Consider the following 26,835-nt stretch of genomic DNA (forward strand, 5'->3'; position numbering starts at 1 on the left):
CCCTCCACACAGCCTAAAAAGAAAAAATGAAAGCAGAAACTGCCTGCTATTGTATAATAAATGAAATGTTAGGATGCTGTCTTTAGCAAACAAATTTGGAAGTACTGAATTTCCACCAAGCTGACTGTGGTAGAGCTCTATGGTAGAGCCTAGGATGTGAGAGACCCTGGGTTCAGTCTCCAATAGCACAAAAAAAAAAAAAAGGAAAAAATATTTCCCACAGTAAATCCTTTGAACAGAAGCAGAGACCCACAACTAAATATTAGGTGGTGCTCAGGGAATCCTGTGGAAGCTGGGGAGGAAGGATTGTAGGACCCAGTAGGATCAAGGATACCACGGGAAAACCCACGGAACCAACTCACCTGGGCTCATAGGGGCTCACTGGGACTGAACCAACAACCAGTGAGACTACATGGCACTGACCTAGATCCTCTGCCTGTTTGTAACAATTGTGTAACTTGGTTTTCTTGTGGGACTCTTACCAGTGGGAGCAGGGGCTGTCTCTGACTCTGTTGCCTGCTCGGGGGACCCTTTCCTCCTACTGGATTACCTCATCAAGCCTTAATAGGAGAGGAGGTGCCTAGTCTCACTGCAGCTTTATATACGATGTCTGGCTGATATCCGTGGGAAGCCTGCCCCTTTCTGAAGATAAACAGAGGAGGAAGAATATATGGGTTGGGGGTGGGGCAGGGGACTGGGAGGAGAGTATGGAGGGAAAATGTTGGTTGGGATGCAAAAACAAAGAATAAATAACAAAAAAGTCAATCCTGTGGAAAATAATTACTGTAGAAAAGACAAAATGTACTACAGGGGCAGCTTTACAATGTCACTGGGCCTCTGTAAACAAAGCTTGAGGAATATTGTGCCATCTTAATTTCAGCTACATGTTCTTAGGAAACTTCTACTTTAAACACCGTTTGGAATCGGCATCCCAAAGGGAACACCTTCCTGAATTGAGGACGTGTTTATCACTTCAGTTCTCAGCTCCAAGGAACCCCAGGGAATGTATCAGTAGCAGGCTTGGAATCCTAAAAACACAGCTGTTACTGTTCCCACCTCCGAGGGTGAGCCTGTACTGATGACAGTGATGTATCTTATTTGAGACAAATACCAGCAGTTTATATCATGAGGGTATTGGACTCCTGGTAACTTTAGAAGGCTGAAGGGGTTTTGCATTGCTATCTCAGTGAGTTAGCCTTCTCCTAATTTCTAAATATCTCCTTTCTCATTGCCCAAAAGGTATGTTGCTTAATGTCCTAAGGCACCTGATTTACAAGTGTAAAAACAGCTGCTTTTCAGGAAAATGGTGACTGTATCTAAGAAACCTCATCTTCTAGCCTTCCTGAAATGGAGCAGAATTAGTCTGATCAGAAAGGCCCCTGCTTTTCTCCCTTTGACTCTGCACAGATCTAGATTTGTAAGATCTGATTGCTGCAGAGACACCCCAGCGCTAGAGTTTGAATGTGGTGTGTCCCCCAAGGGTTAGTGTGCTGGAAGTTTTTTCCCTATGTGCTGCTTTAAGAGGCAGAGTCTAGCAAGAGGTGATTATGACATGGGGACACTGCTCTAAGGAATGCCCAACTCTGTCCTGCTAGTGTTAGTTCTCAAGAGATGTAGCCCTCTGCGTCAGCCGAACCATCTCCTCCCCATGTCACTTGGCGACTTAGTACAGGCACCCTCCGTGTGCTTCCTCGTGTCCTATGCTTCGGACTCCCATCCACATTAAAGCTGAGAAGCTGTGGGAATCACTACTCTTCTCCCTGCAGTATCAAACAGAAACACACTCAACCCATGACCCACTGTCCCTGTGACTTATACTCTGAGACCTCTCAGGATTCTGGCTGCACCATGTCATACAGTAAACTCTCTGTGGCTTTTGCAGGTTTGGCTAATCCCAGGACACATTCTGTCTCCTGTGAGAAGTCACTGCTGTGCCCTTACTCCTGTCTGTATCTTGAGTGCAACCTACCCTCTGAGAGGCAAGGCCAGCATGGAAAATATCTGCTATTAGCTGCATGGACCAGGTTCAGAAACACTAGGAAGGCCATGCTGACACTAGAGGTCACCAGAGATGACCAGCACAGTAACTTGGTGCATGTTACACCAACCCCCAGAAAGAGCTGATTTGCTTTGAACTAAGATACACAACTTTATGCCATGAGGAAGGACTTTGTTCTTAGTCGGGGATCCACTGTTGGAAGGATAAGGGCAGAGTGGGCAACATGGGGCTTAGGTGGTGAGGAGCAAGCTACCTAATGTGAGGAGACCACACCCCACAATCCCGGAGTGTGACCAGGTCATCAACAGGTGAGGGGAATTACCTCTGGGTGCAACCCATGACAGCAAGATAGAGGAGAGGCATTAGTGACCATCTGTCATGACACAGGGTCTTCCTGATTCCTTCTCCTACAGCCTTTCCTGATATCTCAGATACACCAATGAATCATGACTACACAGTGCCTATATAGACAAGGGTCACAGAGGAAAACATCAGACATAGTAAGACACGAGATTGTAACCTGCTATGATTTTATTGATTTCAGCTTCTGAATGTAGAATTCTCAGATTAAGCTGGCATAATCTGCTTGTTGGGGGTATTGACGCTGTGTCCTGTGCTTTATTTAGTGTGAGATGGGTGGAAATAGTGGTGCACCTTATAGACCAAATATCTTCACCTCCTCACAGATTCTCTTCCTCACTGGTCATCTGGTCCCACACCATCATAAGAAGGTAGAAGCATGTATGGTAACAGAATGTCATACTGATTTTTCTCTTGGGTCTCTTATGCCTCCTAGCTCATTGTGGCAATTCTGAGTTCTTTAGTATAAAGAGAAACCAAAAAGAAAAGAAAAATCCTTATCTTAGTTTAAGAAGTCCAGGGAGATCTGGTAGCCTACACGTATGTACAGGATATAAACATATTTATATGTTCTATGTACACAGTGGATGGTAACCTATTCATTATAAATAGAATTAATTTAGATTCTACAAAAATAATCATTTAGAATAGGCACATGCAAGCCAGGACACGTAAACCTATTTATAAAATACATCTCTATAGATTTTTGTTTGTTTTTAAATATAAATGCTATTTAGCTGTCGGCAAAATGATTGGAATGCAAACGGAGAGTCTCCAGTTACATATAAAATCTGTCTCCATCCACTGCAGGACACTGTTTCAAGTATTAGTCCCCAGCGTGTGATGTCCAGGTGATTGCATCGCCTATGAATTACAGGTACACATCTCATTTGCCCAGGGATTAGACACCCACCCCCAGAGCCCAAAGTTCCATGTTTTTTTTTTAAATAATGTTAACAGTAGATATTTCTTAAAGTAACATCATCTTGCTTTCCACCTTCTTGTAAAAATGGACACAGTCGAGGTTCTGCCTCATGTCCTGGGTCTGATGGTCCATGCTCAGTGGTTCACAGAGCCGTCCTCATAGGGTGGTGACTGGGAGGCCACAAAAGGCTCATTTTGCTTCTGATCCTCCTTGAGGCCGGCTGCCTGCTCACTGATGGAAGAGAAGGACAGCTGGTCATGCTCTATGATGTGAGCTTGATCCTCATCCTTGTCTTTCTTCACATAGAACATTTTCCTGAATTTCTTCAGCTCATGGAGTTCACAGAAGGTTTCCAGGACGACCAACATGGCGATGAGTCCAAGGAGAAGGTAGCCTGCAAGGGAGAAAACACAGCAGCAGCTCAGCTTGACCCAGTTACCACAAAATCAAGACTGGATGACTTACCCTGCTCCCATGTCACACACAAGAGTTCCCCAGCAGGTCCAGTGCCAGCTTATTTCAAGGAATGTTTGAAGTCCACGGCTCATGGAGGGATGCAAAGAAGAATGAAGTGACTTAGCCATCGATGAGCTTAGATTAGTCACAATTGTAGCCTTCAATTGCATGTGTGAGCGTCACAAAAGTAGGAGGGTGTCCCCATACACATGAGTACAGAGGCCCAGGGACACCGGATGGCCTGCTCTGTAACTCTCTGTTTTAGTCCCTGAGACAAAGTCTCTCACTGAACCTGGAGCTAGGCTGGCAGCCAGCAAGCCCCAGCCATCCTCCTGTCTCCACCTCAGCTGGCACTAGGCTGCAGGTGGGCAGCCATGCTCTGCTTTTTATGTGGGGGCTGGGAATTCAAATTCATGTCTTTACACTTGCTATGCTCACTCTTATCTGCTGAGCCGTCACCCCAGTCCTGGAATCAATTTTTTTAAATGTTAAATACTCTTTATTTGATATCATACATAACCACACTAAAATACTTCTCAGCAATAAAAGGCAGCATCCTTGACAAAGGGAATCCTAATTAAATCTGCATTGTCAAGAACAGACAGTTAAGCCACTGCCTGTAACAGTCCAGTAAACACAAATGGAAGCACAGGCATCTTCTGCTTGGTTCTAAGACCGTGAGAGAGTTTCCCCAGTGTTTAAACACATCCAGATGCCCAGTTTCGTAAATCTAAGTATAATACCATTCAATTGGTTTTGCAGTGACACCACCTTCTTTGTAGACATTTGAATATTACTGATTGGGGGAGAGCACTGTTTATGCAACTGGAATTGTTATTTTAAAAAAGATCATATCTACTTTACTACCAGTCAGTTTTACCTAAATCTGGACTGCCCAACATAAAACATTGTTGGTCATTCATGATTTCAGTTCTGGTGTATGAATTAAATTATGGTACACAGTAAAAGTCATGAGACATTTGTTTTGCAATAAATAAAGCAGGTGGTATTACATGTTAGTAGACTTTTTAAGATAAGCCATTAGGTCTACTCTCTCTCCTTTCTTCTTAGTTCCAGCAAAGATCATTTTTGTTCCAGGGATGTACTTTTGGAATTCTCCAAATACTCCATCAGGGAATCTTCTCGCTGGGTGGTGCCTTTGGTCTTGTTGGCATCTGTGTGAGAGAATCCAGCAGCCTGACCTGTCTTCCTCCCGAACAGACCGTGGAGATTTGGTCCAGTCTTACGCTCGCCTCCATTTTCCACAGTGTACCACTGGGCACACTTCTGAACAAAAATCTTCTTGTCTATCTCAACAGCAGCCATTTTTAATTTGCTCCCTGCTGATCAACACCACTAATGCTATGCCCTAAGCTGGACACCCTGACCTCTCCTGCTTTCAGTCTTTAGAGGAATCAATTGTTGCTAGTGTGGCTTTGCTTAAGTCAAATGACTCATGATGATCACCTAGTGTAACTCTTTCCTCCTCAGCCTTAGAGTCAGAGTCACAAAGCTTTTCACATCTTCTGAGCATCTTTCTGAGCACTCAAAATTCTTGTCATAATTTCTGCTTCCTAAGCCTCCTACAATGTCACTGTCAGTATCTGGGCATGTGGGCAATTCATTACATAACTATAATTTTCTCATTGAAGAAAAACTGCTATTTCTTGGAGCTTGTAATGGGCAAACAGTGATTTTTTAAGTCAGCTTCAATGTTGTTTAAGAAATCAGTTTTCAGAAAAAACAAAAAGACAAACTCACAGAGGGGGAAGGGAAGGGGACGTCAGAGTCCTCGTTTTATGCCTCTGTAGTCAAATGTGAAAGGAGGGTTTCCAGAAAACACACAGATGAGGAATGTTAAAATTTGCCTTGTAGGAGAGTGGACCCTGGATGTCCCAGGGGGACAAAGCTTTGATATCTCCGGCTTTGACTGTTGGGTATGACAGTAAGCTGGTGCCACAGGGAGGGACTTTCTTGTGTTTAGCAGTAGCATTGCTAGGCAGTAGACAAATCCACTCTCTCCTTGGTTATTATTTAACCCGACTCTGGAATACTGCCAGAAGAGGCTGGGGGGGGGGAGTTCAAGCAAGCTGTGGGATTTTATCCTACCTACACTTTGGAACATTCATTCCTTAGATACTCAAGTTCTGAACACTCAGAGCGTAAAATCCGTCCTGGCTGACTGCCTGAGAAACACAGTCCACACTGTAACTCGGGCTCAGGTTATGGGAGGATTCATTGTTTTGTGGAAAGCTGAGGGAGCTCACCTATCAGGAGACAGAAGAGGACAATTTGCATACAGGAAAGCTGAACTACCAAACACAACTGTGGGGACATTCTACTCCCCTAGTTCACAAAAAAATTAGAAAGCCGAGTGAGAATTAAAGAACTGCCTGCTGGCTTGAAAGACAGTCAAGGTGATGTCTATATTGCTATCAAATTCACACACAAAATGTCTACTCTTTTGGCCAATGCCACCCAAAGAGGATGGGAGCTCAGATACCAGTGACCGTGTGGACTTGTGTTCCATTTGGGAATCTCAGAGTTGTGTTCTGTGACACACAAAAGAAGTGTGCTCATTTGGGGCCAGTAATCTTCTTTCTTAGAAAGAGCTCAAATATAAGCAACACAAACACAAAAAGATCTCCTCACTAAGGAAATTTTCCATGCTACTGAATTAGAGGTAAGTCAGATGTCAACAAGTGAGGCAGGTGGGCTGTGTGGACTCCACACGCAGACTCTCTCTCCTGCAGGACTCTTTGGTAAATATCTACTATGTTTGGACTGAAGTCAAGAGCCATGGAAAACACTGGGGTTTTGTGAGTGCAGTCTTTTTTCCTGGTGAGCCTAAGGTTTCGTGGAAATGATCAAATACAGTACAAACAACCACTTTGTGGGATTAAGACAACAAGACAGAATGAGCACACCGACTGTTCATGACTTCCTAGAAGCTGTGGCTGGGCAGGGCCCCAGGTAAAAAGAGGCTAAAGAAGGCTGGAAACTATGATATGACTGCTTGCTACACATCCCTAGCACGCAAAGAGGGCTCATGCAGAAAATATGCAGTTTCTTCCAGATGGATGGCTGCATTTTTCCAGATTGTTTGCTATGTGCACACATGCATGAAGGTGTGCTTGCTGGTGAAAGTGCATGCAGGTGCCAGAGGTCGACTCTCTGTGTCTTCAATGGCTCTCCAGTTTACTTTTGAGATGGAGTCTCTTGCTGAACCCGAGCTTGCAGTTTCAGCTAGTTGGATCCTGTGGTCCTCCTGCATCTGTCCTTCAGCATGCCGCCACACCAGGCTTTTCATGTGGATGCTAAAGATCCGAACTTGGGTTTTCATGCGTGTACGGCAGGCACTTTACCAACCGAGGCGTCTAAAATGTGTTGCCTACTTCATTTTCTACATATAAAGTCTGAGAGTAATCGGTGTCAGGTAGCTTCAAAATGGAATGACACAGACAAATGAGGCTAGCGACTACTTTGAAAAATTCCCTAGAAAATTAAAGAAAATGATGTTAGTGACAAGCTGTGGTCTTATTTCCTTGTGTGTAAAATACTTAACAGAGTAAAGTAATTTACTATAGTAATTATAGTATCAGGCCACTATGCCTGATACACCATTTGTGAAACTGATGCGGGGAGGGAAATAGCCACAGCAGTCAGGAGCATCACAGGTGTGAGGCCCTGATTCGGATCCTTCAAGCCCTAGGGAAATGCTGGTGTCATGGCTTTTACATGTAATCCCAGAAATGTCGAGATGGGAGGTGGAGCCAGGTGGGTCCCCAGAGCTCCCTGGTCAGCCAGTCTAGGCTGCTTGATTAAATGTCAAGCCAAAGAGCAACCCTTTCTCATACAAATGGAAGAAGGCACCAGAAGAAGGACCAGGGATGTTGTCCTCTGACTTCCACAAGCACAAACAGGGACACCTGCACACCCCCGCATGAAAGCACACAAACCAGACACTTAGCAGTGACTTTAAAGTGCTTTGGAAACATAACTGAGCAGTAAGAGTTGTGATAGGAATGGTGACATAGGAAGCCAGGAGAAAAAGAAAGTATATCCAAGAGAAAGCAAGCAGGCACTGATGGAGGAAAGGCAGTCCTGAGAAAAAGAACGTAGGGGACAGAACAGGCATGCAGGGTGCAGAGGCCACAGGTACTCACATGTGATCCCAATCTTGTACAGCTCTCTGAACTTCTGGTTGTAGCCTTCCCCTGGAACATAGTCCCCCAGGCCGATGGTGCTCAGTGAGATGAAACAGAAGTAAAAGGATTCGAGGAAGTTCCAGTCGTCCTCCAGCACAGAGAACACAGCGGCGGGGATGAAGAAGAAGCAGGATACGGTGACAAACCCCAGCAGAACGGCGTGGACGATGGCCACCACCTGCTTGGAGAAGCCCCAGCGGATGTGGAAGTAAAGGACCGGTCTGCGGGTGACATGCACGGTGACACGCTGGACCACAGCCGTCAGGAAGAGGAGGGTGAACGGGATGCCGATGACTGAGTAAATGATGCAGAAAGCCTTGCCTCCATCTGACAAGGGCACCGTGTGGCCGTAGCCTGTGAGGAGAAAAACTCCGTGAGTGCATGGGAAGCATAAAACAAGTTGTGAAACAACATGCCCGTGGGCCGTGAGGATGAGTGTGAGTGCTGTGGGCTTCAGGGGCTCTGGATGTCTGTGAAATGCACCAGGGTGACAGTCGTTTGTGAGGCAAGAAGATTTGTGAATCATAAGAAAGTTTAAGGAAAGGGCCAAGCAAACAAGAAAGGCTTCGTTCAGGCTGTTGCTGACCACCCCCAAGAATGGGACAAGCACACCAACAAGCATAAATCAGTTACCTACAACAACCAAAGAAAGATGCCCTCTTTCAAAGAGCTTCTCTCTAGTCTTTGGTAGGAGGGAGCCCTGAATCCTAAGTCAGGGCTCTTGGACCACAGATGCATGCTCCCATCCTGTGGATGGTAGTCTGTATTTTTCCTCTTACCTCTTGCTTTTTTTTTTTTTTTTTTTTTTTTGGTTTTTTGAGACAGGGTTTCTCTGTAGCTTTGGAGGCTGTCCTGGAACTCACTTTGTAGACCAGGCTGGCCTTGAACTCACAGAGATCTGCCTGCCTCTGCCTCCCGAGTGCTGGGATTAAAGGTGTGCACCACCAACGCCCGGCTACCTCTTGCTTTAAAAAAAATATTTTAAAATACATTGTGGACAACTGTGTGTCTCTGTCAAATGCAGGTGAATCTGAGGACAGAAGAGAGCTGCCTGAGGTAAGTGTGGGAATCAAACCGCAGTCCTCAATGCTCTGAGCCATCTGCCCAGCCCTTACTCTCACTTTCACTGAATCTACAGTTTGATGACTGCTGCTCTTATTTGTGTCCATTTCGTTGTTCAAGATAGAAAGAGCCTGGACATCATGTCTGGGGACACCACTGAGATCCCCTCTGGCAGCATTTGGAAATCCGGACCGCTCCTCTCACCCTGCAGGGCTGAGCAGATGGAAGAGTGTGTAAAGGGTGACACCCACCTCATCTCACACCATTCAGGAGGACAACCCACTCACCATGGCTGATCCCTCCTCCCCACTCCACCCAGGGTCCTCATTAGTATGTATCTATAAGCCCAACTACATTCCTATGGGAACCAGATGACTCACAGAATATTCCGGTAAGAATAACTGACAAACAAAGGTGTGTGAGGGGAAGCAGGTTGATAAGAGTAAGGGGGAGGGTGGAGCGGACATAGTAAAGACACGGAGAATAAAATCTCAGTGAGTCATGGGCTGAGTAATTCTTTCCAAACCTCTTAGCCCGTTTTCTGGTTTCCAGATATTCAGAGATGCCATGATTCCCCCACCCCCACTAAACCAGAACAGTTACTTTAGGACTAGTGATTGTCAGTCATAACATATGTCTGGTTTTCTTTTCTCAAAATCATTATCAAAAAACCTGTCGAGAAACCAATGAATGAACTCAGCCAGGAAGGAGGTTCTCTGGATCCTGTTTGAAATCCCATGAGGGCTTCCTCTTGAATGGTAAATGTGTCTGAATAAGTCAGTTCAAGAGAGAGCTATATAGTGTTTTTTTTTAATTGAAATTAGGTTCTGAAAAAAATGACATGTTACTGTAATTGAAAAGGGTTTCCAAGTGTGGTCTTGGGAATTTATCTTGCTTAAAAATGACAATTCCAAAACCCCTCAGTTGCAGATTTAAATTGTTTCATTCTCAACTATCTCACATTGTTTTAAAAAAACAAAACCCAAAACTCTCCTTTGGGGACTCAAGAGATGACTTAGATGTTCTCAGCCCCTGAGGACATGAATTCAAATCCTCAGCACCCATATAGAAAGCCAAGAATATCCATGCATGAATCTAAATCCCAAGCTCAGTAAGGAGGCAGGGGAGACAGGAGGACCACTGAGGCTTGCAGGCAGACAACCTAGCTCCATATTCAGTGAGAAATCCTGTCTCAAGGGAATAAGACAGTGATAGAGCAGGATGCGTCTGTCCTCCTCTGGCCTCTGTAGCCAGTGAGTAAACACACACACACACACACACACACACACACACACACACACACACACACACACACACACACCCCTTGACTGTCCTGATGGCCTGCCCCAGAAGGTGCACAGCTCATGAGTGTAGCACAGATCACCCCTTGAAGCCGTGTGCACACATACACATCCATCCACATACGCATGTTTTTGTGAACCCCTAAAGCAGAGCCTCTCAAAAGTGACATATGTCCCCAAATGGTTAAGAACCATGGCTCGGAACACCAATTCCTGAATCTGTCTGGTCCTCAAGCAGTCAACAGCTCCTAGCACACTGAGGCTAACTTTGAGCTTGAAATTTGGACAGTTGGGGCTTCTGTACCACATGAAGGGTGCCAATAGTGTGCCACATCCAGGCAGCATATGGGAAAGGGAAGCGTTGGTGCTTTGTTTAATGGAAAAGAATGAGACCCGTTGTAAGTCAAGCAGCCTATGACCACATAGGCTACAGGCCTGACAGAAGCTAGAGTTTTCATTAGGCATTCAGGGGAAATGTTCCAGTGAACAGAGACAAGGAGACATGGACCCCGGAGACTGATTTTTACTGAACCGTAGCAGAGCAGAAATCCAGGAGTGGAGTGATGAGCTTGTGACTAAGAGTGTGAGACAGTGAGAGCATGCGTAGACCAAGATGGCTAAGCAGAGAGTTCAAGGAATGGAAATGACGGGCAGGGAGTTTGTAGAGGAAAGAAAGTGGCCTGGGGTAGGGGTAAAAACTTGTGTGTCAGTGAATTTGCTCCTTGTTAGGGGGTATTTTTATGAATTAGCTGTTTTGAAAGTATTACATGGAGCTGGAGAGATGGCTCAGGAACTAAGAGTACTTCATGCTCCTGCAGAGGACCCGGGTACTGTTATTAGTACCCATATGGTGGTTCACGACTACCTGTGACTCCAGTTCCAGGAGACCCAATGCCCTCTTCCAGCATCAACAGACACTGTGTGCATGTGGTACACTTCATACACTCTCACACACCTAAAAATAAATACATAAACAAACACTTGGGGAAAAAAAGAAAATGTGACACATCTACAGAGAGAGTGTCTTTCTTCTGTCCCATCTGTTCCAGAAAATGATATTAAGCTTCTTTGATCAGGGTGTTTTATCATAACAGGAAATGGAACTAAGACGCAGACTGTCTCTAAACAACAGCAAAAGAGTTAGATTCCTAGGAAGACAGTTCTAACCTTGATTCTTACATTTCTGCTCCTCAGCTGCTATGTTTGGTCACAGCTCTGCACCCGTGAGCCTCAGGAGGGTATACACCACAGGTGGTCATATGAATGTCAGCCTTCGAGGATATTAGGTTCCCCATTTGGGTACCACAACTACAACAGCCCCAGTACTATGCAGCTAATCTCTAATCTGAGGTTGTACTGTGTAGCTGTCTGCTTTCTCATTACTGTGATGCAATCTCTGAAAGAAGCAACTTATGAACAATGTGGGCTCCCAATTTGAAAAGGCACAGTCCACCAAGGTGGGGGAGGCGTGGTGCCAGGCAGGACCAGCTCCTGTCTGTGTGCTGGTGATGGAAGTGTCACATCTTTGGGAATCAGGAAGCAGGGATCCTCAGACAGGAATCAGGGAGCCTAGGGCAGGAAGTAGGGCTGGACTAAAACCCCTTAGGCTTGCCCTCCAGCGACTCACTGCCTCCAGGTAGGTCAGACCCACTCAATAAGCACCCACCGTCTTAGGACATGCAGACATGTGAGATGCAGAACATTTCACAGAAAACCCTCAGATCATGCTGACACAAGTCTTTTAATGTTTATATCCCCTTCATGGCATCCAAGAGAACCTTTATGGGCTTTCCCATGGCACACCAGAGCAAGTTGCAGATCTGAAATTTTCTCACTTGTACAGATGCCTCTGAGAGAGGTGTAGCTCAGCAGGTGTAGTAACTATCCTTGTTTCTTTTCAATAACTAGCAAGGTATGGAACAATGTATGCCTTCACTGTTGTTAGTGTGATGCATGCTGGGGAAGGAGACCCAGGAAGGAGCTCCAGGCACTGAAAGCCACCCTGACAGAGTCACAAATCAGTGGCCTCTTGTCTCATCCTCCATGAGACTGACCAAGACTGCAACCCCGAACTCTGCTTGTTTGCTTTTTCTCTAGAACTGAGTGTCCCTACAAGGGCATGGAAGGAACAGGTTCTTCTCTGAAGCCTCCAGGCTTCCAGCCTACAGTGAGCAGAGCACTGGCCTGAGAACCAAGGGTTCTGACATCAGAGACAGAAGTAGGTGTCCCAGCACAAGGAGACAGAGAGAATCTTTTGTTTGGTGTGGGCCCTTGACACTCTAGACACAGCCAGGCTCACTGGTGGGCAGATCTCCTTAGCTTAGCCCTATGCTAACATCCTCCAGAAACACACTCCCAGACAGACCCCAAATAAGGTTCAATCAGTGATCTGTACATCCTCCTGTCTGCCCCCCACAGAGCTGAGGTACAGGTGCATACCGTATAGCTTTCTATGTGGGTGCCAGGGTTCTGACCTGAGGTCCTCATGTTTGCACTGCAAGCCCTCTTAAATAGACATTGAGTCACCCCTCCTCCAGTCCCCACCTCAGCAATGTTCATAACAGGACTAGGCCAAGGGTGAAGAAGCGTCAAAGCCAATAGGAGCAACAAATAAAGGTGCCCTGGAAGCCCAAGATCACAGCTAGTGTTCTGTCCTCCACCTGTGCTTTCTCCAGGTCCCCTCTGGGTTTAATGTAATCACCCTGAAGCCATCACTACCCTGAGGTTTCAAATTACAGTAAAGGTTTCCTGGAAATGCACTTTCAGAGGAGGGACACAAAAACCCTGCTGCGGGCATTCCCCCAGGCATGGTGGCTACTCAGACAACTCAGGATTTAATCTCTCTTCTCCTTGGATCTGCTGGGAAGACAGACTCCAAAGGTCACTCAAAATGCCGAATGACAAGAAGGCGCTACTTTCCTTAAGATTTATTTTATTTTTATTTTTATTTGTGTGTATGAGTGTATTTGTATGTGGCTATGTGCACGAGTGTGCAGTATGCATGGGAGCCCGAAGAGTGTATCAGATACCACGAAGGTAGAGATACAGACGGTTGTGAGCCATCCAGGGTGGGTATCTGGAAACCAAATGGGGCCCTCCGGAAGAGCAACCAGTGTCCTCAACAGTTGGGCTGTCTCCCCAGCCCAGACACTGTTTTCTTGATGCTGCATTTGGGATGTAACCCTAGCCACTGAAAACCCACAAGTAGTGAAGAGAACTCCCACTTGGCCCTAAGTCCTAACTCTAGAACAGAAGGGGAAGTGGTCCCCAACCCTCACACAGTGTGAAGGGATGCAGATCCCAAGGCACCCTCTGGAGCAAGCCAAATCTTCCACTGCCATGCCATTGCTGAGAGTCACAATCGTCCTTTGTCAACTTCCCTAGTGGCTAGGATGAGAGCAAGGTGTCCACTGAGCACACTGGAACCTTCACACCTGTGGAGGCAGATGTTACTAGATGAACATACAGACGTTCCCAGTGGACTTCTATGCTGTTACTTCTTAGTTCATGCAGATATCCTGAGGATAAAGTGGAATGATCCATGTGCTGTATGCACTGAGCTCGCGTGCACACATGAAACACCACACTCCTGTTTCATTGTTGCTGGAAGCATCAGTGCTGTGGACTGTCGCCACAGTATGCACGCTCGATCAGGTCAGTGATGCAGCTTTCCACTCCACTACAAGGAAGTCATTTGCTTACTCAGTTCTATTCTCTGCGTACCGTTCAATTCCCACCACATCCTCCATAGTGATGACTGGAGTCTATTAAGACAGTCCCCCTTTATCAACAGTAATTGATAAAGAAAACTTCTGAGCTATCTTAAAATTAATTATACAGGCTGGCAGGTGAAAGCACAAAGGCATTTAATCAGCTGCAGGTGAAGTCAACAGAAAAGACTGTTCATGTGGAAACTCTGGTTTAATTCCTTTGCAGCTGACCACCAGAGACACCGCACCCTGTTTTCCTGTTTAGGGTATAAACTTCAGAATTGCTGACCCCAATCAGCCCAGAATTAACAGCTAATGACTCTGCTCACGAATCACTCTTCTGTGCACTACTGATACGCCAAGCATTATCCCACCCTCTGGCCAATAGCCAACGTAGCCTGCATTTCTTTCCCTTTCCAAAGGCTGTGAAGATGCTCTAGGGGCTGGGGAGAATGCTCAGCCACTGAAGTGTTTGTCATGCGAGCATTAAGACCTGAATTCAATCCCTGGTATCCACACAGATCCACCATAAAACATGGGCGCAGTGTCATGTATTGTAATCCCTGCACTGGAGGGCTGCCAGGTGGCCCCCTGGGGCTTGCTGGCCACCCGGTCTAGCTGAGCTGTTCTGCTCTCCACCTGATATCTGCCATGATGCTCCCTGCCTCATCAGAGGCCTAAAGCAAAGCCAGTGGACCAGTCAGCCAAAACAGACCTTTCCTCCTTTTTAAGTTGATTGTCTCAAGTGTTTTGATACAGTAATGGAAGACATCGGGCACCAAAACAAACATTTTTCTTCCAATTATAAAGGACTCTTTAGCTGAAGGTGATGAAATGCAGGGGACTGTATGCCTTCTGTTTGTCTAAAGGCAAAACAGAGATTCACAAAGACAAATGTCCTTCTTACTTCCTCCTGCCCTTCTTGTCTACAGGCTGGATGCAGATTTCTCTTTCCAAGGCTTCTTCATCAGCTCGGGGCCAGGGGGACCTGCAGTTCCTCCCCATGAACCCTTTTCTCACCCTGGATACCTGGGACTGTGTCACCTCCCTAACATGTGCTGGTCTTTGTGGAAATACTTTTCCCACAGGTGGTGGACCTACATGCTTAGTAAACTCATGAGCTTTACCGTATTAATTCACCCGTCGCTATGGGGCTGTGTCTCAGCCACAAACTTACACCAGTTAAGAAAAAGTATGTTTTCCTGTCCCTCCTTTTAGTGACTAGGGTGGGACTTTCTGAGACATTCCATTTGCCTCAGAGGAACCAGAAGACGCTGACTCCATGTCAGGCATCTTGATGCAGGACCCTTGCACTCGATGTCACCACTACCGGGAGTGGCTCTTGCTTGTTCACACACATGGCTGGCTTGCTCACCGACTTTAAGACTTGTCCAAAGTCAACACGGAGAACACAAAACACATAAAATCCCCACGTCACCCCCAGCGTGCTCCTTGATCACCTTCCGTTCCTTATTCCATCTTCCTTCAAGCACTTATTTTATAAGAATTTTTTTTCCACTTGCTTATGTTGATTGTGGTTATTCTTCTCTTTTAAAATATTTGTTTCAGTGCAAGAATGTCTGTCTGCTTGTTTTAGGGTGCCTCCTGGTGCCAAGCAGTACTTTATGCTAGAGTGCTAGTATGAGCCAAATTGAGTTCATGCGTGGGTACGTAGTATTGGTTGTCAGCTTGGCAGGATCTAGGATCACCTTAGAGACAAACCTCTAGCCACGTCTCTGAGGAGGGAAAACCCACTTTGAATATAGGCAGCATCGTTCCATGGGCTGGGGTCCTGGACCGAATAAAAAGGAGGAAGTGAGCTGAGCACCAGTGTCCATCTCTCTGCCTCCTGACTGTGGACACAGTACGAGCAGCTGCCTCAGCTCCCGCCGCCATGCCCTCCCTGCCATGACGGACTGCACCGTCACACTGTGAGCTGGAATAAACCCTCCCTCAGGGTACTTTTGTAAAGTGTTTGGTCACAGCAGTGAGAAAAGTCACAGGTACAATTTGGTAGAGGTAAGTTTCATACATTAGTAATTAACAAAAAACCCGAACTATTAGTTTGATGACCCAGGGGATGTGTTATTAACTTGCCACATATGAAGTCCTACTGACTTAAACCAAAAAGCACAAAACACCACAAAAATGATGACCTTGGCAGGAAGCTGTAGGTTTACCTCGGATGAGGGTTGTCTCTGCTGTAATAATGTTTGGTTTTACGAGACAGGGTTTCTCTGTATTGTTTTGGTGGCTGTTGGTCCAGCCTGGCCTCAAACTCACAGAGATCCGCCTGCCTCTGCCTCCCGAGTGCTGGGATTAAAGGCGTGCGCCGCCGCCACCACCACCTGGCTAAAATTATTTTTATGTTATATGTATGAGTGTTCGCCTGCATGTATGTATCTGGATCATGTATGTGCAGCCCTGTTTCCATATTCTTAATCCAAGAAGCAGAGATCAACTCGCGGGGAGGGGATTCTTAAAACATCCATGTGACTTTAATGAACCATAAATAACAGTTTTCCCGGTAGTTAAGCCAATTTGTTTTCTGAGACATTTTGTATTCAACATATTCCAGGAAGGTTGCCATGCAACAGGCAAAGTATACATAAAACATTTATATACAAATTATTATCATTTTCTATTCTCAAATTGATAATTACTATCCACAGGTACTGAAGCAGCCTTAGAAAGGAAATGGAATGTGGATGCTAACCAACCTTAGCTACCACAAGAATCTCACGTTAAAGCCATGACGGATGGCACCAGGGAAATGCTTGAATTTCAGCATTCTTTGGTCTTTCTGAGTTGACCCAAGGGCACAAACGAGCCTGTGTACCAACCAGGGTCATAATGTATCCGTTGAGTTTTGGAAACAAACCATTATTTCTTTAAATTCTTTTTAAGGTCATATTTATTAATTTACTTAGTTGCTTCTCTGTCTGTCTGTCTCTGTGTGTGTGTATATGTGTGTGTGTGTGAGAGAGAGAGAGAGACAGAGACAGAGACAGAGACAGAGACAGAGACAGAGAGAGGACAGCTTTCAGGTGTTAATTTTCTTTGTCCACCATGTGAGTGGGCCTTGAGGATTGAGCTCAGGTCATCAGACTTGGCAGTAAATGCCATTACCCACTCAGTCATCTCACTGGCCCTTTGACAATTGTTCCATCTGGACAAAATCCCCATTCTGTGCTCCTCAGCCTTAGTGTGTGTACTAGTTAGGCTTCTCTGTTGCTATGATAACTTCAGGTGGTGTGGTTTTATTTGACTTACAGGTTATGGTCCATCACCTATGGAAACCAACGCAGGAACCTGGAGGCAAGAAATGATATGACAGCAGTTGAGGGAAAGGCTTACTGGCTCGCTCTCTAGGGCTTGCTCAGACTGCTTCTTATACCACCTATAATCACCTGCCCAAGGAAAGCATTGCCCACAGGGCTGGGCCCTCCCCAATCAATCATTAACCAAAAACACACCCTTCAGACTTTCCAATAGGACAGTCTTAGTAGGCAAATCCTCAGTGGATGTCCACTTCCTCTTCCCAGATGACTCTAGCTTGGGTCAGGTTGACAAAAACCAACCAGCACAGTGGAAGACATTGGCAAACTAGATAGCTCAACCAGGTATCCACTTAGATTGCCCCAGCTTTTCATGATGTGGTTCAAATGTTCAAGAGCTCAGCCCTTGGTGACAGATGTCCCTGCTGGGCATTCTGAGGCCATTGGCTCTGCTGTGTCGCACCTCCTGGGTACAGTAACCCCAGAAGCCCAGGCTCTGCTTCACACTGACATTTTTGGCTGTCAGCTGCTTGTCAAGATAGCAGATAGCAACAGAAGCAACTTAGCAGGAGGAAAGATTTGCTGTGGCTCAGTGTGTGTGTTGTTGATACCAACCCTAACCCTAACCCTAACCTTAACCCTAACCCTAACCTTAACCCTAACCCTAACCCTAACCCTAACCCTAACCCTAACCTTAACCCTAACCCTAACCTTAACCCTAACCCTGACCCTAACAGAAGCAACTTAGCTGGAGGAAAGATTTGCTGTGGCTCAGTGTGTGTGTTGTTGATACCAACCCTAACCCTAACCTTAACCCTAACCCTAACCTTAACCCTAACCCTAACCCTAACAGAAGCAACTTAGCTGGAGGAAAGATTTGCTGTGGCTCAGTGTGTGTGTGTGTGTGTGTGTGTGTGTGTGTGTGTGTGTGTGTGTGTGTTTGTGTATGTTTGTGTGTGGGTATATTTTTGTGTGTATGTTTTGTGTGGTGGTGTGTTTGTGTGTGTGTGTGTTTGTGTATGTGTATGTTTGTGTGGGGGGTGTTTGTTGTATGTCTGTGTGTATATGTATACTTATGTGTATAAGTATGTTTGTGTATGTATACGTTTATATATGGGTGTGCATGTGTGTATGTTTGTATGTGGGTATGTTCATGTGTGTATATGTTGGTGTGTAGAGGTGTTTGTGTTTGTGTGTGTGTATGCTTGTGTGTGTATGTGTATAGGTATATTTGTGTATGCTTGTGTTTGGGGCATGTGTGTTTGTGTGTGTGTATGTTTGTGTATGTATGTGTGTATATATGTTTGTGTGTGTATGTTTGTGTGTGGATACATGTGTGTGTGTGTGTGTGTGTGTGTGTGTGTGATATCCACTGGCCAAGCTGCTTTGGGTCTGATCATCACCATAGAGTCACTGGGCAGAGCAAGCTGCCTACCTCTTGGACAGGAAGAGAGGGCCTTATCCTCACTGCCTTTGTGTTAGAGTTTGCCTCTAAAATGTTTCTGCAGATCCTTATGTTAAAGGCTTGTTCCCCCACTTTTGGAAGGTGGTGGAGTACTGAAGAGATGGAACCTGGGGGTGGCGTCCAGGTCATCGTTAGGGGTGACTTTAAAGAGGATAGTTGGTCACTGGTTGAGTTTTCCAGTGTACAATGCCCAGGGCCCACATGGGAAGGAGAGAACCAACCCTCCAAAGTTGTCTTCTGATCTGCACATGCCCACCACAGTATGTGCCCCCACCAACAAATAAATAAATGCAATTAAAAACCAAACAAATGAACAATTGTCAAAAAAGTAATTGTTACCAAAACTCAACAGAAGCATTTTAACCCTGATTGATACCAAGGCTTCTTTGTACCCTTGGAATGTTCTAGACTCAAAGCACAGCTACCACTAAACATTGCTGACTCAGAGCCCCCAACCCATGGGGCACATGCATTTGAGTCCTCACTGTCTTCTAATGCCTCACGGAAGCATCCGTGTCTTCTGGACTTGGCTTTCCCATCTACAGACCAACCATCCACACACAGCTGCTAGAGAACATGGAAGTCCTGGCAGTAAGAGCCACCTGTCACTGCACAACCCTGGGAAGGTAAACAACCCTTCTTGTCCCTTTCTTATCCTAGCTGCCTCTGCTGAACACCTGTCTTTACAACGTTCCACCCCAGTTAATAATAAACAGATAAATGGACCACCCCTTCCTGAGGACACAGATCTGTGCTAACTTCCCATTTCTGGCTCTAAAGGGGAAAATGTTCTGCTCTGGCACAGAACGGGGATTCCCTCCCTCAACTGTCAGCATTTTCTGACCCCTCCTTTAGGATCTGCTGCACCCAACCAGAAAATCACCTGCTTACAAACAGAACATTCCATACTAGAAATGATTAAAAATGACTCCTTTCAGGCTGTCTCGAAACTGAATTACTGTGACATTTTACAGGTGATTAGTGGAGATTTTAGACAAATCAGAGCTGTGATTTGACTTTTTAGACAGAGAACATTCACTTAGCACTAAGACTACAAATCACCTTTTAGGAAACTGGCCATGTAGGAACAGTAACACAGTCCAACAGTCCTAGATTCAGTGAAATTCCCTTAGACATTTGTATGGAGGTGCCAACATTTCCCAAACACAGTATGTTAGTCTGGTTTATTTAGATGTGTTGACCTACATGGAAACACCCCGAGGACAAGCTCCATGACACACACTCTGACAGTACGTTCTTCTAAAAATACACACACAGGCGCACATGGATGCATGCACACGTACTCCTGTTAAACAATTTCTAGGGAAGACAGTAGAGGCTTAAGACAAAGGGTATGCACCCACATGCATATCTACACATACATAAAAGACATGTGGGGAGATGGCCCAGGAGTTAAGAGTGCTAGTCCTGCAACCTCAAGGACCAGTTTGGATCGCTGCACCTACATAGCAAGCCAAGCATTCCCCCAGATGCCTGAAATCCTGTTTCTAAATGGATGGAGATAGAAGGATTATCTGGGTTTGCTAGTTTTGGCCCTAGCCTAGACAAGTTCCAGGTTCAGGAACAGACCCTCCCTCAGAGGACTAGGTGGGGAGTGATGGAAGAGGACACTGATGTCCTCCCTAGGCTCTGCACTCAAACTCAGGCATGTTCACCTGCACACTCATATAAGCATACACACCCACATGCACATAAATGCATGTAAACATAAAGTATATATGAAATACTATATATATAAAACCTTGTTTCATTCCTGTCTGAAGAGGCACTCATTAAATCCATCTAATACAGGAGCAGGTTCTTTAAAAGTATTCATTCATTCATTCATGTGTGTGTGTGTGTGTATGTGTGTGTGTGTACACTAGTATGATGTATGTGAGTAAGCATGTGTGTCAAGGTGCACATGGAGAGGCTATGAAATACCTCTGCAGAGCCAGTTTTCCCCTTCTACCTTGACGTTGGTTCCGAGAGAGAGCTTGTGTGTCAGGCTTGGGTGACCAGTGCCTAAACTGCTGAGCCATCTTTGCTGACCCAGGACTAGGTTTCGAAGGTTCACAGGAGGAACTGCTACTGCCCGAACACCACCTTCCCCCAACTCAAGTTCTTCAGGCCCACAGTGGCTACTGTCCTACACTGAGCCAACCATGCACACAACTACAAAGATACGCTGAGCCCCTGGGAAGGCCCAGGAGCAACTGAGACAGAAACTACAGACAGACTGGGGGCGAAGGAAGAGGGGTCCACAGCCCTTCTAGAATAGAGACATTCTTCTGGACAGTGTCTTTAGTGAAATGATGGTTAAGAGTTGGGGCCTGGGGCTAAAGCCATGGCTCAGTTGTCAAGAAATGACTGCTTTTCCAGAGGACCAGGGTTCAATTTCCATCACCCAGAGTGCTTGGATGGGAGGGGTACAAAAGAGAGAGTCAAACCACCTGGAACTTGAGTTACAGGTGACTGTGAGTTCCCTCCACCTCATGTTTTGAGACAGGGTCTCTCACTGAAATGGGAGCTCACAGACTGGCTAGACTGGTTTGCCAGCAAGCCCCAAGGATCCTCCTGTCTCCTCTTTCACAGATCTGGAATGACGCTCCATGCCACCACACCCAATACTTGTGTGGATGTTGGGATCCACACTCAGGCCCCTGTGCATGCACAACAGGTGCTTCACCCACTGAGCAGTCCTGACCTCTTCTGGCCACCGTTTGAGACCTGCAAAGGAGAAGGATGGGCTCAGCAGGTTCTAAAGCCCCTCACCCCTGGCATGTTTCCATGAGAACCTCAGCCTAAAAAAGGATGGCCTCGCCGTCTGCATGCTGCTTCTGGTACAGAGCACAGGCCGTGCTCCATTCCCTCTGCCTTTGAGTCTTCACGGCTGGCTGGCCTGGGCACCTGTCACTCAGGAGAAGCGTGATGGGTGGAGCCTTGCCAAGCCCTGACACTTAGAGCCTTAGTTCTCAGCCTTTATCCTATTAGCTAAGCAACCTTGAAGCACGCAGTGAGCAGCTCCCCTCACAGTCACACCCAGTCTTCATCAGTACCACTTGCTTGGTGACAAAGGACTGCAGTACGACATCTACTGAGTTAGTGCTTATAATACAGGGTAAGAGAGACAGGCTAAAGACAATAGAGGCAATCCATGGCCATCTTCTTTTCAAGAACACTGCACTGGAATGGCTGCGAGACACCACAGCAGACTGGAGGTACAATGCTGAGCCACCTCTGATTGATCAGTGAATTTTTCCACAATCCCAGGGCTCATCACCTGAGTTGCAGCATGAGCTCAGTATCAAGTTTCTATGGTTCTCTAACTGCTTAGAGGTCACCTGGACAAACAGACCACATCCCAGTGTCACACTCTGGAGGTCAAAGTGTGTCTGACCTTGACATTAACAGAGGGATATTTTAAGGTTCCATGGCAAGTCCATAGAGAGTCAAAAGTCTTAGCCAGGTGATGGCTCACACTTGTAATATCAGCACTCAGGAAACTGAGGCAGAACTGTTACCACCTCAAGGCCAGCTTGGGATACATAGCCAAACCTTGTCTCAAAAAATACAACCTCTGCTCCCCAACCCACCAAAGGCAAACACGCCTGCTCAATCTCACTGCATTTCAAACACTTCTGTGGACCTGCCTGGTCATGAACTGTGAAAATGGAGGCTTGTTGTACATGTCGGTTCAATATGATACTCATTTCTTGAATTCACACCTTTCAAATAAAGGAACAAGAAGGAAAAGGAGACTTTGCAAGTGTGATCCTGTGTATGGCATTAAAAATCCCGTCTTCTGAAGAAGCTGGCACATCACAAATGTGAAGGTTACTGGTGGGGGTTGGGCACAAGTCTCGTGAATTCCACATGGCTTCTATGGAAGCCAGGCTGGGCTTGCATTTTTGCCATCGAGTGTCCTGAGAAACAGTGAAACTAACAAGACATTAGAGAAAAGCCAGTCACCCTCTCTCTGGCTCTAGACCCTCAGGGAATTACCTTGAACACCTACACAATACAAAGAACTGTATTTAGAATACCCTGTTTCAGGGTGGTTCACTCGGTAAAGTGCTTGCCACACAAGCATGGGGACCTGAGTTTGATGCCCAGCACCCACTTAAAACAATAGCAACAATCCCAGTATAGGGGATGTGGAGATGGTAATACCCCTTGGGCTTATCTATCTGAAATGTTGAGTTCCGGGTCACTGAGAGACCCTTTCTCAAAAAACAACATGTAGAGTAACTGAAGAAGACAGCCACCATCAACCTGTGACCTCCACTAGCACATGTACACATATTTGCATGCACACAGACACACACAAGCACACATACACATCAATGTCCTGATGACACACAAATCCCCACCTCCCAAGAACAAGTATGTCCATAGGCCAGACACACATAAAGAATGTCATGTCTTCACAGAAGGGAACAGCAGCGCTCACCTAAGAGCTAAACTGTCACTGGATTTTGTTGTGGTCTCACCTTGCAGTCAAGGTTTTACTAGGACAATTATGCACATAGCAATCGGGTGACTACCCACTTGGACCCACACCAAGTGTGTGCAAGTACCACCTGTGACTCATACTGGAACACATACTAGTTTACACCCTTGATAGCTGCCCCATCACCCCAGAGCTGGATTCATGAGAATCTGAGGCAGTGGATCCAACTTCCCACCAAGTCCAGCACAGAGCACCCAAAGCATGAGTTGTGAGTGGCCATGGGGAGACGAGAAAACTCCGAATGAGGTGGCGTGTTATTCCGTGTTCCCTGCTTCATGAGGTCCCAAAGGAGGTACACCCTATCTTCGGCAAACATCGAAGCTACATTTGGCAGAGAGGTGACCCAGGGACAAGCTCCCACATCTATGGTTTCCTGGGGCCTGCACTATTGTAATCCTGGCAGGAACAAAGATATTCTAAAGAGACATTGTGTTCTTCCCTTTGCCTATCAGACAATTAAAACAATGGACCCCAAGAAACTGGAATTTCCCTAGGAATCTCAAGCTAGCAAGAGGAAAAGGTTAAAGTGTGGTGTCAGCTAGACAGGGAGCTTGTCTCCCAGGAAGAAATCTCACACAGTTGTAACCACCTGTCAGACCACCCAGACCATGATGGATTAGTGATGGGGAGACAGCCCCTCAACCAGATCTGCTCAGCTGTGCATCCTCTCGTGTTCTAGTTAAGTCTAAACCACATGTCAGGCCCCTGAAGATGGACATGGACGTCGCTGGTTCCTAAAGCTCCCTTTTTGTGTGTGCTTTTTACTACTCCTTGTCTTTTTATTAGCCTACTGAGGTCAGGCGGCCAAGCCTGGCTCATCGGAGAGCTGCCAGAGCCAAGAACGTGACCCTAACCAATACAGTGACACCATGATGTTCTGTTTACATCCACCCAAGACTCTCAAAGGAAAGCTCTGCCTACGGCTCGAATCCTCCATCCGGCCTCTCCACCCTCACAGCCAGGACCTATGAGCACTGTCTCTTCAGAGGCACCTCTCTGTGCTCGCATCCGGGGCCCCTGAGCACTGTCTCTTCAGAGCAAGGCCCCTTGTTTAGTACTGGAGAAGCCAGGTTTGCCTGATTTGGCCTTCCCTATCCCTGGCTAGCACGCAGGCCAAGCCACAGGTCAGGTAACGGCAATGACTCCTGCTGCCCATGAGTCAAGCCCAGCCTTCTTCACTCCCTGCCACCTCAGTGCTGCTGGCTGCTGTTGCTGCAGGTAGTTCTGGACTCTGAGCATGGGCAAGGCTGGCACTTTAACTATCTGTGGACAGCCTCACGCCTGCCTCTGGGAATGTGCACTGAGCGGATGTCCTTGACAAAAGCAGCTTCCTTCCCAGCGCCACCAGCCCCAGCTCCCAGCTCACCCGCATCAGTGGGTCTGACAAGACTGCTGTTCAGATTGCTGCCACCCACATCGAGTCCTATAGAGTCCCACACATGTTGCCAGGAGCCTCAAACATCCCACCTCTGCATCCTTTCCCCTCTGCAGAGGGTGCCACGGGGGCTCAGTGAGCTTACATGATTGTCCCCATACTGTGACCACAACAGGAAACACTTCGCTCAGGAAATAGGCCAGTGTGGTCTAGTGAGCTCTGGGGAAACTACTGATTAAAGATGACCCTAAAGAGAATCCAGCCCCCACCCAGTCCCCAGCTGATCCCTTCATACCTCCTGTCCCTGCATTTGGTCTCCCCTTCACCAAATCTGCACAAAGACTACCTTAAAATAAGGCATGAAAGGCTGGGGGTGTGCCTCAGCCGGCAGAGTGCTGGCCTGAAGCCCCGAGTTCCACCCCAGCTCTGCACAAACTGGGTGCAGTGGCTGATGCCTGTGACCCAGCACTCAGGAGGCAGAGGCAGGAGGATCAGGAATCCAAGGTCATTCTTGGCTACAAGTTCAAGGCCAGCCTAGGACATCCGAAACCCTGTTTCAAAAAAAAACTAAATTAAACTGAATAAATAATTATAATAAAGTAAAATCATATGGTGACGCTCACTCTTTGTGGCATAACGCTGGACTTTTCTAGCAGTATCCACCAGACTGACTCATGATGTTGTGACTTGGCTGTGCCCTTCCCATGGCGAATGCTGGCTCGGGTCCTTGTTGGTGACACTCAGAAGGGACAGGTCAGATGACAGAAGAGAGTGCATTCACAGACTGCACCATCGTGGGGTGCAGCTGACAGCTTGGGCACAGCAGGAGGCCTGTTGTTAGTGAGGGGGAGAGGAGATGTCCTCAGGTCATCATCCACAGCAGCTCCCCTCTGCTGACAGAAGAACATGGGCAGATTCAAGTCACCTTCCACAGGCACCGTGGCTAGACATTTGCTTTCAGGCCTACTCTCTCTGGTTTTTCCCTTCCAGTCTCCTTTTATCTTTGTGATTTTGGCGGCTCCGTTTTGGCGGCAGGAGGTAGACAGATGCCTGGCTCACCCACACAGCACGCCCTTCCCTTCCACAGGGGGCCCTGCCCTGCCCTGCCCACCAGGAGGCCCATCTGGTGGAGCTGTGTGGGCTCCTGCTTCACATGCACTGCTCAGTCTGGGCGGATGGCGAAGGGGCCCTTCACTCAGTTCAGAGCCTCCAGGAGCCACTCGGTGGAGGCCCTGACACATAGGCAGGCAGCTTCGGAACAGCCTCTCCTGTGTCTTTAATTAACTTAATCCACCTAACCATGTTCTTTAAATAATTGAGTGCCTTGGTAACCGGTATGCAGACACTTGAAGAATTTTGGTTACCAGAATGCTGGAACCTTTCACTTTTGGTTTAAGATATTTCACTTCCCTCGTTGTTTTTCCCAAACTGAGGCTGCACCAGGAAGGGTGGGTGGGGAATGAGAAAGCGAGTGCTGAGGATGCAAGGCAGCAGCTTCTAAGAAGAGGGTCCTTCCAAACTGTGAGACAGCAAGCGCAGTCTTCCAAACTGCGAGACAGACAGCGCAGTCTTCCAAACTGCGAGACAGACAGCAAGCGCAGTGGCCTTTGGAGGGGAGGGGGTATGACTCGGTGGTAGAGTGCTTGCCCAGTGTGTGGGATGCCAGGTCCTGGGTTCAGCCCTCCTTACTGCAAGAGGAGAAGGAGGCAGGGGAAAGAGGGGAGGTAATGGAGGGGCAGAGAGAGACACACATAGAGACGGAGAGGGAGTGGGAGGAGGGGAGAAGAATGGGGAGGAAGAGAAATGAGAGCTGGGAAGAAAAAGAAAAAGAAAAGAGAGAAAAGGGAGAGAGAGCAGAGGCACAGGAATGAGAGAGATGGAAAGAGAGGAGAGAAAGAGGCAGAAAGAAATGATAAGGAGAAAGGAGAGGCAAGAGAAAAGATAAGACGAGAAAGAGGAGACAAAATGGAGAGAGGGGGGAAGGGGAGAGAGAGAGAGAGAGGGAGAGAGAGAGAGAGAGAGAGAGAGAGAGAGAGAGAGAGAGAGAGAGGGAGGGAGGGAGGGAGGGAGGGAGGGAGGGAGGAAAGGAGGGAGAGAGAGAGAGAAAGCACAGGTAGGCAAGCCCTACTTGACTTCACTGTTGTCAGGCATTTTTCTGAAAGTGGTGAGCTGGTGGTGATGTC

The 26,835-nt window shown here is 46.9% G+C and overlaps 1 protein-coding gene across 2 annotated transcripts in view; it reads right to left on the reverse strand.

Annotated features, from left to right (window-relative positions):
• Positions 1–2,512: 2,512 nt before the first annotated feature.
• Positions 2,513–26,835, reverse strand: part of Kcnk1 (potassium two pore domain channel subfamily K member 1) — a 34,634-nt gene continuing 10,311 nt past the window's right edge. For both annotated transcript variants that reach the window (XM_013122598.3, XM_040755298.1), the window contains 2 exons: positions 7,907–8,302; positions 2,513–3,678 (listed from right to left, as the gene is read on the reverse strand). In XM_013122598.3, the coding sequence (XP_012978052.1) occupies positions 3,419–3,678; positions 7,907–8,302 (656 nt within the window). In that variant the 3' untranslated portion in view covers positions 2,513–3,418. The remainder of the gene's footprint in view (positions 3,679–7,906; positions 8,303–26,835) is intronic.

The sequence above is a fragment of the Mesocricetus auratus genome, unplaced genomic scaffold (assembly GCF_017639785.1).
Source record: "Mesocricetus auratus isolate SY011 unplaced genomic scaffold, BCM_Maur_2.0 Super-Scaffold_100013, whole genome shotgun sequence".
Lineage (NCBI taxonomy): Eukaryota > Metazoa > Chordata > Mammalia > Rodentia > Cricetidae > Mesocricetus > Mesocricetus auratus.